Genomic DNA, 13,005 nt, shown 5'->3' with positions numbered 1-13,005 from the left:
AGATATAGGCAGTAAAACCATCTCATGTATATACTGTATAAATATCTGTACAAACACATTCAACCTCTTATATTAAAACAAAATGGGAGAAAGAGGGAGGAATAACAAGACAATAACAAATAATAAGAATGGACAGTAATATGAAAATTTCAATGGAAGTGTACCAGCTGACCAGACGTGGAGAGTTTGGGAGGAAAAATGTGATACAGTATTTTATTACAGCCTCTCAGAAATGCCACTATGATAGTAACCCTCCTGATTGCTGGAGAGGATGTGGAAACCACAATGCAAACCATTACCATGGTTTTGGGGACTGCCCTGTTATCACAGACTAGTGGAGAGGGATACACACTGTATCAAAACATTTTTGAAGGTGAAATACTTCTAGAAAGTAAGACCATGTATCTTGGATATTTACCTAAAACATTGTCAAAAAGAGACAAATATTTAATAAATGTACTTCTGGCAGCCGGCAAAAAGACTCTTACCAGGAAATGCTTGTCACAAGAGAGACCCACTCTGAATACATGGATGGACATTACAATGGACATTACAATGGACATTTACAAAATGGAGAAAACAGCTGTCAACTACAAACTGGAACAATTTTTGTCATATTGGGAAAAATGGGTTACATACATAACACCCCATAGACCTGATTATATTTTCAGAAATCGATGAACGTACCATAGAGAATAGATCACTTTTCTTTTTGTTCTTTGTTTATTTTTTTACTTATTGTTCTATATATGTATAACTATAATGAGCATCATCTGAAAATCTGCACACGCAGTGTACATTGTCTGAAAGACATCTGTAAATGTCTAATTAATGCCTACTATCAATATAAAAAAGAAAAAAAAGAAAAGTGAATTGGCCTTCATTGTATAATCCCATGACATGTAAATAGAGCTTTTAACACAGAAATATTTGCTACCAAGCGCCGCGACCACTCGCCGGCTGTCATTACGCCAATTTCTGGCGTAAACTAAGCTTAACTGGTGAGTTCTGAAGAGCAAGCAGAAAATACACTTTAGACAGATGCCAGCTCAACACAGCTCTGTACAGATAAGGTGCTGATTTGATTAGAGTGAGACGCAGTTACCATTGGACCCTGCAGGGCCTCTACAAAGTCACGCTGCGGTGACAGTGAGGGGGACGGGACAGGGACGGGGGGCGAGCAAGCCAATGAGCTGTCACTCAAAAAGGGGATTACACAGCAAAACAGTCCAGCACTACTGGATCACTGTTTGGTGACACGCAGTCAGTATGACATAGAACTGAAGCAAATACATAGAGAAAGACAGGCAGGTAGGGAATGACAGGGCAAATTACAATATGTATTTAAATTAGTTAAAAGAAATATATAAAATAATTCAATACCTTCCCTGAAAGCACTGCATGATGGGATTCACACAGTCACTTTCATTAATTCAAAATTATGAAATAATTCAACAACGAGGCATCATAAAAGATAACTCCTCATTTCAACTTCACTAATCAGCTGCTGGTTGTCCATTGTGGCGTCACTTTCAAAGTGAGCGACAGGTTAAAATAGAAACATTCAGTTTAATATGCGTGTCTGCCCCTCAGTCCTTCTCCTGTAGTTGGTGTAAGAAAATGGCTTTAATCTTTTACTTACCACAAATGTTCTTTTATACAACCATGTGGTAACCAATCAGAACAGGCCCTACATGTGTGCACGTAGTAGCAAACAACTATTTGTTACGTAAAGATATGGTGGACTAATGTCTACCTGAGCAGAGAATGAAGTCACTCTCCCTCTGTGCTGTGATCCTGTGATTATTTATGACCCAGAGTTAACAAGATTGAGGGGGGGGGGGGTTTAAGTAAAAAAAAAAAATGGACTGAATTTCTTTGGCTAAATGTCTTTAATTTGCTAGGGTACACACTTTATATCACATCCTTAACTAAGTAGTTAGAGATATTTTTAAAGGCTTCTGTGGCTTTTAGAGGATCAGTGTGAGTGTTTGTTATTGTGGAGGTGTTTATGCATCCTTGTATTTAACTTCACTTCTTACCCACAATCCGGCGCGGGGCACCAGCGGCAGTCGGGGTCGGCCACGAGCCACCTCCTCAGCATGAACTCCTCATATTTGTCCATGAGCGCCCGGTCACCCAGGATCAAGCGGATGTCGTGTGGGTTGAAGCGCTCCGAGCACTCGGGGCAGCTGATGTTGACGCGCGACTCCGAGATCTCGATGCGCAGGTACTGGCGTAGGCAGTCGATGCAGGAGCGGTGGGGACAGGTCATGATGTCCGGGAAGCTGTCCCTGGAGTGGCGCAGAAGGCACAGCGGGCACTCCAGCAGCTCTGCCGCCACCCCGCCCCCCACCTTGGAGGAGGAGGTGGAGGAGGAAGGCCCTGAGGCAGATGAGGTGGAGGCAGCAGCAGCAGCAGCAGCAGCAGCAGCAGAAGAAGAAGAGGCAGCTCCGGTCCCAGCCACAGAGAAGAAGGCAGAGTTCTTGTCGTTACACATCTCAGAGTGGATGCTCTCTATGCTTGCGATGCCGTCCACCCCTCCGAGCCCCATGGGTCCAGGGTGCTGCAGCTCTCTGGACCTTTGGCGCGCCGATTTGGACTCCCGACCCCGCCGTCTGAAAAGAGAGGCCAGGGAGAGGCGCCTCTTCTTCGGGGCCTTCTTCACAGAGGGCAGGGAGATGGAGGATGCCGTGGACTGCAGGTCCCGGTCAGAGCCCATCACCCCGCCCGCCAGCTGCCGGTGCTTCTGCAGGCTCATCTCTAGGGGGGGAGGGGAGGGGTGTGCCAGCGGGGAGCCGGGGCTGGGGAGCCTGTCCCTCGCATGTGCAGGGAGGTCCGGGAGCGGGATGGGGATGGAGGAAGGGGTGAGGTGGTGGATGGGGGAGTGGGTGGGCGGTCCAGAGTGGGGGGACAGGGCTCCGGAGGGCCCGTCTGCGCTTAAGACATGGTGGCTTCTCCTGATCAACCTCGTGGTCACATCTAACAGCCGGATTTTGGCGGAGGGGTGGGGGTCACCTACGGCGAAACTGACGCAACAGAACCTGAAGAGAGCAAAAGAGAAGGGAGAAGAAAACAAGTAGTGGGAGAGAAGAGAGGGAGGGAGAGATTTTAATATATATTCATATTCAATTTCAATAAACAGCGAGAGTGCAATGAAGTCGTGATTCATTCAATCACTAAAGACTAAAGACCGCTTTAGTATTTTTTTCATTTAAGTCAACCTAATACAATAAACCATATCACAGTCTGCATCTCTTAGAGAGAAGGAACATTATTAATTAAGCCAGTGCATTTCATTTATCGTAACATTTATAATAGGGGTTATAGGCTTATCATCTGCGCCATATTGGAATCTTTGTTTTACAGAATCTGATTGCCAATAACATAAATTCATTAAAAGAAATACGCCATTTTGGCTCTGAAGCAACCACCTTTCTCTGTCTGTAGTCTCGCTGAATGGTCCTTCCACAGCACTATCTGGTTGGTTGCATATCACAAGTAATAGCCTATCAACACTAAAGCCTACTGTGCTACAGACGGTCAAACCTGTTCCAGTGAAGGGGAGCTGTATGTCGAATTAAAGGCTATGTTCACTTTTACATTTTTTTAGGACGGAGCGAAACAGGAAATGTGGGGAGAGAGAAGGGGATCAGAAATGGTGAAACAAAAACATATGATTGGTCGGCGCTTTGCTGCGTCGTTAGAGCGCTGAAAAAAAACTTTGAACTGTAGCGCGTCACATGGCGGCAAGTGTCACGGCGTCAGTTTGTAGCTTCGTGATACCGGCTTTCATTGAACATGACTTGCGGCCTGTTGCTCATGGAGTGAGCATAAGAGGTGGCTTGTTGCAAAAGGCATCACAATCCTCTTCAGCTGACGATGTGAAAACACTCAGTGTTTCAGATGGCAATGTTTTGCAGTCACAGCATCAAACAAAAAAAAGGAAAATAGTTTAAGTTACTGGATGTTCAGTTCTGCGAGTAAGAGAACTGTGAGGAGAGGAAGGGGGGAGTGAGAGGTGTGACCTATGGCCAGATCAGCAAAGTTTAGAAGAATGCAGCGCAGTGAGGACAGATATTTCATACACGGGACGTATTGAACTGCCGATACACGTTCAACCAGCATGGGGTTAGGTTAGGTGCATATGGGTCCGCCGCTCGGCTCGTCACTGCTTGTAGAGAATGAACTCTGCAGTGCAGTTCATACACTTCACTGATGAACCAGAGGATTGTACAGTGACATTGGGCTTCATGATTTATTTAACGCATCCACACCTCTGCCCTACCCCCTCCTTCTGAGCCTCCAATGCTTAGTCAATAAACCTGTGCAGTATTCCTATGTATTTGCTGGTTCTTGCCATTTTGCTCAGTCGATATCACAGCTGGTTTTAGAGTGCAGGTTTTTGCGTAGCTGATCAGCGCGTCGGTCACAGAGCCAAGGACAGAGAGGACAAAAGGTTGACAACCTTGGACGGCGCTCTGATGCCTCTGTGAGATCCACAGAGACAAGGCCCGGCCCAGGCTGTCCTCTGCCGATAGCGGCACACAGGAGGAAGTGTAAGATAATGCAGCAGGGCTTTGCCTCGGCAGACTGCTTTCTGCAGCAGCATTTCAGACGACGACGACGACAGCAAACGCCATTTTTATTCTGTGAATATTCCAGGTGACATGAGGACGTTTAAGGGACATAAATGAAGTCACAGCCCGAAATCAATCAGCTTAAAACAAAATGGTGTTAAATGTCAAGGGGAATGGTCTAACAAACTATTCATTATATATAACTAAATATATCTTTACACCACATCATCTAGCTATACAGGGCCAGAGCACTGTTAAAAAAAAATAGGGTTTAAAACAGCAGAGGATTTAAGGAACAATTCACAGTAACAAAGACCTAGATTAATATGTTGGATTCCTTAAAGATCTGCTACTAAGACGTGAGCTTGCACTCTGAATTTCGACAGAGCTGCGCTGGTTGGATCGGATCATTTCACAATTTCCTGTATGACCAAACATGAAAATGTATCTGAAATCGTGTTTGAGCAACTCACACGCAGAGTGATAATATCAGTACAGATGGCTTCTGGGGCCAATCTGATTAGCGCGTCTTGACCACTTGAGAATTTCACACAGAGAGAGAAACAAAAAGCCAAAGACGAGGGAGACCTCAAACTAAAGCAGTGCACAACTGCAGAGGCCAACGAAGCTGCAGTCCAGAACCAATGCCAGTTTTTTGGAGGTTAGGTCTGTTACATTTCAATAGAATACATGCTCGTTTTGCATCGCCAGCTTATTAAAAATGTGCCACGGAGGAAAAGACATGTACAGTAGCGGTTATTGTAGTTGTACAACAGACATGACTGAGTGCCTCACCACTTCTTCATTTGTGAGAAGCCAACTCACAAAGAACAATAATCAACCGAGCCGTCTGCAAATTCTGTCATCCTGACAGTTTACTTTTTTTTGTTGCTGTAATGTCATGGTCAGCTTTTTTTTTTTTAATTGATCGGGCTTTCAAAGAAACTATAGGTTAGTCTGTCTAGAGACTGTGTTACTAAAAAAAAAAAAAAAAAATTAAAAAGAAGGTACAGACTCACTGTCATAATCTCTTTGACTCACTCACACAGAGGAAAAGAGAACGTCTTCTTTACGAGCATCGGTTGCCAGTAACAGGAACAGATCTCTGCTTGACAAAGTTGTATTCTCTGGTGGCAGGCTGTGCGTGTCACAGCAAGAACCGCTGCATTTGCATCTTTACGCAACTCAAAATTAGCATTCCCTAATTAACTTTGATGCATCATGAATAATGTTGGATATATTTTCCTAATTTCATGGGTTATTTGGGATTTTTCAGGGTAATAGGTTTAGCCTATTTGTAAAAAATAAAAACAATAAGCACGGCCACGGTCGAAGCTTGGAGCATCCCGGTCAGCCTTTAAGTACGGATCGGCTTCAGAGGCTACAACCTCTACAAATCAACAGTCGTGTAAGAGTCAAGATCATCTACACCCACGACAGAAACACCAGTATGAACTGTTCTCGGGGGGGGGGGGGCTGAACCATAGGTTTGTCCCACAGTTTTCTCCCATCACTGACCTGTGCTCCCTGTGATTCTGCATCTGTGTTGAGCGTTGTGTTTCTGGGGAGTGGTGATGAGAGAGGTGGAGAATGATTGTCTGTTATTTTAAGGGAGAGTGCTGCTACTGAAAAATGCAGCTTGCTCACTGGGTGTCCATGCCCCTGAATGTGTGTGTTTATCGGTGTCTTTGGTTACACCTTGGCAATGAACCATGCTGGGGTTGGAAACGCACAGCGAGTGGTGCCAAGGGACACACACCAATAATCTACCACACAAGCTGGGGCCTGCAGAGCATGCTCTCACACGCCTTCTGTAAATGTGCATACTTTATAAGCACTTACTGCAGCGGCAGTAAAACAACCTCAACAGTCAATCGGTGTCAATCTGCACCGCTAAACCAAAAAGATCAAAAACAGCACTAAGCGCAGCACCTCTACAGCTGCAACCAGCACTGCACTACTCTGCTTTATACACACACACACACACACACACACACACACACACACACACACACACACACACACACACACACACACACACACACACACACACACACACACACACACCTCTAAATGGACCATCATTTACTAAATGAACATCATGCTGTATTGAAGAAGACTTGAAACTAGAGATTGAGACCATAAACTCATGTTTACAATGTTTACTGAGGGAATAAATCAAGAGAGAAGTAGAGTCACTTTCTCATAGACTTCTATACAATCAGAGGAGTCGCCCCTGGTGGACACTAGAGAATGCAGCTTTAAGACATGAAGCATTGGCTTCCCTCTTCAGAATCGGAGGTTAACACTTATTCTTCCATACACCATATACTAAAGCACGTTTGTTAATAGTCTGCAGTGCACACAGTGACCGATACAGTGGGCTTTAAAGAACGGACATTTAACAGAAAAGTCAGTTTTACAACAAAACACTGAGATGCAACAAAAAAGGTGAGGAAAGCAGCAAAAGACCATGACAGAAATCCAGTGGAATGTCGTGCGTTTGTCCACCAGCAGGGCTGTAATCCAACAGCACTGCTGTCAGGTGCACTGTACTACGAGTGAGATATGAGGGTGCAGCATGTAGTAAACAAGAGTGTGAAAGGCTAATGGTTTTCATTCAACCATGAAAAGACGATCGTGGGTCAGGTGCTTCGTAATGACCTTGATGTCTGTCACAAGGCTACCGCCGCATCTAAATCAGCCACAGCGTGACCGGCCGGGCTTATCGCTGCTGAGCAGAGAGCCGCGTGGTGAGAGGACTGATGATGCAGGTAGACTCTGACTAGGTCCCACTCACAAAATCAATCACCTATGTCAGCTCATCGGCTGCAGGCTGTGGTCAGCGGTAAAGGTTTTCTCATCGAGTGTGCCGATTTAAGTACAGTGAGCCTGGAACAGGGGGAGAGAGAGCTCAGAGAGGCAGAAAGTAGTGAGGGCAGAGAGAGAAATGAAGGAAAGGGTAAGATGAGGATAAACAAGAAAAAATTAGAGATAGTAAGACTAAAAATACTGAGAGAAAAAACCCTTTGTAGAGATGAATAAGGAGGGAGGGAGAGGCAAATGCAAACTGAGGATTTGTTAGCTCCTCCAGGACATATTCCTGTCATTTGGCAGCTTTCCACACAGTGCATTTCCCCTCCTCGATTACGTGGCATGTTTAAAAGAGAAATGTGAAAAAGAAAAATTAACAGAAAGAGAAAAGGAGAGAAAATAGAGCACTTTCCATAACTTAACATCCCCCCCTCCCCCGACCTCTCAAACAAGAGATTATGGATCGTCACTCATGTATTGGCTCACTAATGACGCTGTGAGAGAAGGACGAAATAATATACTTTTAAGGATTATAAACAAACACTTTTGCTGAAAAGAGGCGACTACGTCCAGAGGGAAGGCTTGGGATCTGTTTTCATTGTACACGTTTGGACAGATTTGAGCAATATTGATGCTGGAATCGAGGCTCTGACATCGATCATCTTATTTGAACCTCAGATGATAAAATGTTTGAGTGTCACAGGACACAGAAGACGATTTGGTTAATACCCTGGTTTAGGAGTCACAGCCCGGTTCAAGTTCAGTACGAAAAAAAAGGAAATGCATAAGGATACGTTTCCTTGTATTTAGTGTCAGCGACAGACGAAATCCTCCTGCTGAGGACTGAGGAAGCATTTTGCCAACTGCCAACTTTGGCCATTAATTTTCATTTTAAAAATACAAATATATCAAACATTGAGCTCGCTATAATGTGACCAACCCGCACACCAGTCTGCTTGTTGTGCTAACCTCAGCAAATGTTGCTAACAGCATAAGGCTGAACGGTTTAAGTTTTCAGGCAGAACTAGTACGTGTGAACTTTGGGTCAACATTACGTGCATCAACCTGTGTGCAGCTGCCTGGACTACATTTTGACAGAGGCATGGGACGATATGACAATTTCATGTCGCAATTTTCCTGGCCAATTACGATTAACAATATTATCCCGATAATCATCAAAATATGCTTTAAAAAATGTCTTTTTCACTCTCTAGCTGCGTAAATACCTTTAAATCAAGCACTATTCCTAACTTCCACACCATGACAGCAAGCTAAACAGTATTGTGACTTGGGACTATATTTAGGATTATCTTGATAATCTTGACAAAGTGGGAGTCACCGCAACCGCGAAGAGGTCCTTCGACCCAAAATATTATGTAGCAGAATGCGAGATTAGCTGTGGACAGACCCACAGGTGCATAAGACAAATATGAAGCTGACATTAAAGTAAAGCCAGCACTGTACCTAATAATCAAAACTGGCCTATCTGCAATTTTACAACTCGACAGAAGCAGTGCATACCAGATCCACTCCTTCGGTTATTACCTTCCACAATAAAAGCTCTCGATATACAATAGTAGCCGCAGTATGTAAAGGCCTCTTAGTATGGTGAAAATGAGCATTAACAGAAATAAATGTAAATAATAGTGCCGTGAGAATTTCTGTGAGCATATGTGTGCGTGTGTGTGTGTGTGCACGAGAACAACGCACTAAGAAGGCAGACAGAAAGATGAGAGCTGGCAGACGAGCCGGAGCTTTCCTTGGGGACAGAGTTCATTGAGCATTCCAGAGAGAAGAGATCCAGTGCTGACCTCAGCTGACCTGCTGCAGCAGCCTGGGAGAGAACGACTAAACACAAGCTGAGAACCACGGAACACCCAACTCTAACATGCAACAACCCACATTTCCTCTAGCAGGGATTTATCGTTTTCCCCTGTAATAAATCTCTCCTATAAATCTTTACCTACATGAATATGGAAAAGTATTCCGTATAATGTCAAATTAAAAATAAAGGGATTTAGCCTCAAGTGTGAACCAAGCTACTGATCAAACTATACAATATAACATACAAAATCTCATTTCAAAGGCTTAATATTTTGATGACTGGGGTGCAACTGCGGGACAAACTGTGCCTGGCATATTGCCATTTGAAAACTGGAACATTTTCCATTATGTTGATGCTCATCATTATGGTAAAATATGGTCTGACGCACTCAATGAAAACCGGATGTTTTAACTGTTTTGCCCAAGTAATGGGGAGATTTAGAACCTACTCACCCTACCTAGTTCCCTGTATCTTTAGCTTTGCATAACATATCGTGTGAAATCAATATCTTATACCATTTATTTATCCTAATACTTTGCATATACATGCATCTACTTTAAGTGATAAACTACATTTGATAATCAAAAGATATTTGTAGTGTGTGAAATAGTCGAAAAGAGCGAAGTGGTCCCCTCAACATAAAAGAACATCTTTCGCAATGACTTTGAAACACAGACTCGTACACATAAAACAAACCGACTAACCAAACAATGAGTTAAGACCTCTTTAAGTTCCCACTGAATTCTTTCCCAACCATGTTGACACGCTGGTTAAACATAAGCCTGGCCAGGCCGACTCTAAACGAAAAAGTAATTACAAAGGGCAAACCTCTCCATATCCAAGCCTCGTCTTTTCCTGGGGAAATCAGCACCTTTCCGTAGTCTAACAACAAGAAGAGGACCACCCTGGGTGATGATGTGCAGATGAATGCCCATATTCCACTCAGTTGATAGTTAGATTCTCTTCTACCAGTGCCGCATTTCAACTGCACGGTGCGGCTCGGCATGACTCGCTTTTAGTTTCCACTGCAGATAGTACCCCCACAATCGTCATAGCGGCGCCGCGTGAAACTGTCGCAACATCATCTTCAACCCGACACATACACACAACAACATTGTGTGTTCTCTTGCTGGATCCTTTTGTGGGAAACCAAGCAGAGGAATGTCCGTACAGTGGAGTACAGGATGGTAGCGTGGCTATTTAAAAAGGTTGGATTTGCGCAGGATGTCCCGTAAGTAGCGACTCTAGGGACGAATCTCCTTAGCCAGTCAGTGTTCTGCAGGGTCAGCTCGATTGGAACCTCTCACAAGGTCATACCAAAAGTACCAGGTGCCAATGCAACCTGCAACAACCTTTGCCAATGGACATTTTTTTTTTTTTATCTTTTATAAACGGTTCAGCACAAGTCTAAACTTAGCCAGTAAAGACTCAATAGTTCGCTATTAGTTGAGATGAGAGATACACCAAGGTGCAAGCAGAGACAACAATAGGTTCAAAGAAGGACAAGTACAGGTATAGAAACAGGGAGACAACAGTGATGGCAGGCCCGGAATGTGAACAGTGAAAAATGCAGCAGCTGAGCCGGTGTATTCAGCCCGACTGCATTCCTGGCCCGTCTGTCTCCTGTGTAATGCTGCCTCTATGCACATTCCTGGGATGGTCGGGGGCTGGGACAGTCACTGCATTAGAGAGGCTTCCCACTGCATCATGAACGGACTCAGAGCCAACCTGCTGGCAGGCGAGCCGAACGGCTACTGACTGATGTGGGATGAAAGTCAAACAGCATCCCTTCCGTTTCACCAGTGTGTGGAACTAGCTGAAAACAAGGGGGGGGGGGGGGGGGGGAGACTGCACGGTATATGGTTGTTGAAACAGAGGAGAAATACAAGTGTATTGGTCATGCATTACGTTTTGAATCTGACCCTGCAAGATGCAAAGGATTGGAAACGGTGCAAACGAGAAGCACAACAGCAGCGTGAACAGGGGAGGCATTGTCCAGCGTACAAAGAGAGGCAAGGCTGGCCGACAGGGAGAAGAACAGCAACAAAGTTTCCAACCCCAACAAAGCCAGTACAGTCTCCAGCTGCCCCCCTCCCCTCCCTCCCTCCTCCTCCCTCCCACACTTCACTCAAGTGGGGAGGAAATGAGGTAAGCATCCTGGTATTTCAGCTCAGCTGAGAGAGCTAAAAGTCAGGGGAGAGGGTGTGAAATAGAAAGGGATGGACTGGTAAACTGGGAGTGTGTGATACATTTCCCCTGGTAAGACAGATAAGAGTAAGACAACAACAACAACAAAAAAAACACATTTTCCAACTGGTAGAGAGTTTGCCGTACCACTCATACTGCTGCAACCACCCCCTCAATACTGTATTTGCACCGGCTTCTTGAATAGGATGCAATTACGGTTGTTTGCTGGCCCGATACACACATTGAACATCCTTTGATGCCGTGTAAATGAATGGCATTTAAGTTTGCGCTGGAGCCTGACGCCTGCATCAATAAATTCACTGATGTTCCTTTTAAGCCCACTTGACTGTACATCTCCCCTTTGACTTTTGAACCATTTTCCTCCTTCATTGTGACCTCACCTGATGAACCAGCTCCATAATTCAGGTAATCAATTCCTATATTTAAATATCAGTAATATTCATGTACATGAGTCAATTAGGGGATCAAAATCAAACATTAGGGGGAAAAAATCTAACATTAGGGGGAAATCTGAACACAGTTTTTCTTTCTTCTCACAGCATAAGAAAGCACGTTGACTGTTGGGCTTGTTTTCTGTAACCAGTGTAGTGTTAAAGCGTTGAGCTAGCCGAGAGCTGGCTAGTTAGCTGGCTTGCTAATTCCACCATGCTTAAATGTTACACTGGTTTCAAAACAGCGGGCCGGTGGCTGGGTCTAACCAGGAGGCAACCTCCAGTTCTGCCGAATGAAGCAGATGCGGAGTGTCTTAAAACTAACATTGTCTCTACTGACCAGCAGGGGGCGCCTCCTCTGGTTGCAAAAAGAAGTCCAATTGTATAAAAAAAGTCTATGAGAAAATGACTCTACTTCTCTCTTGATTTATTCCCTCAGTAAACATTGTAAACATGAGTTTATGGTCTCAATCTCTAGTTTCAAGTCTTCTTCAATACAGCATGATGTTCATTTAGTAAATTGTGGTCCCATTATAGTCAAATACACCATAAAGCGGAGTCTGCTTTAGACTTTGTACTACTCAAATGACCACAGAAAACAAATAAATGTCTGTTTTACTCCTTTTCTTTTCTAAGGTCTGACGGGGTCAAACTGCCATCCTACTTCAAAGCATCAACAATGCATACATACGGTAGAGCACAATGAGATAGGTGCCTGATCATTCAAGATGCATAAATGCAAGACATAATCATTGACAGCACCCTGATGTGACCGGGCCACCACCACCTAGCCGTGCAGCTGTGTTTACCGTGGCCCTGACAAAACACACCACCAAGCACACAGGCCAGGTCGTCACGCTGGGCTAATGACCTTTCTGTGGAACAACACACAGGTCTGGACAACCTGCTGCAAAGTCATGGGAGGCCTCTGACACCCAAACACTGATTAGTCTGGAAGGCTGCCTCCAGCACACATAACAAACACAACAAATGTCTATTACAAATCTGTAGTGCTGAACGATAGTCACGTCAATTTTATTTATATAGCCCAGTATCACAACCTTAACTTGTGTGGGTTTTTTTTTAGAGACAATGGTAAAGCAAATGAAGTTGCTTGATTGTGGGGTGAATAGTTTGACTAATCCAA

The 13,005-nt window shown here is 44.3% G+C and overlaps 1 protein-coding gene across 1 annotated transcript in view; it reads right to left on the bottom strand.

The window, feature by feature from the left end:
- Window positions 1-13,005, bottom strand: part of LOC137890963 (E3 ubiquitin-protein ligase RNF19A-like) — a 30,216-nt gene that overhangs the window by 15,316 nt on the left and 1,895 nt on the right. Inside the window, exon 2 of the mRNA XM_068735346.1 lies at window positions 2,043-3,044. Within this exon, the coding sequence (XP_068591447.1) occupies window positions 2,043-2,761 (719 nt within the window). The 5' untranslated portion in view covers window positions 2,762-3,044. The remainder of the gene's footprint in view (window positions 1-2,042; window positions 3,045-13,005) is intronic.

Source organism: Cebidichthys violaceus, unplaced genomic scaffold, assembly GCF_023349555.1.
Source record: "Cebidichthys violaceus isolate CVI_PGR_0920_01 unplaced genomic scaffold, fCebVio1.0.p SCAF_7, whole genome shotgun sequence".
Lineage (NCBI taxonomy): Eukaryota > Metazoa > Chordata > Actinopteri > Perciformes > Stichaeidae > Cebidichthys > Cebidichthys violaceus.
This window is presented reverse-complemented; position numbering and strand designations above follow the sequence as displayed.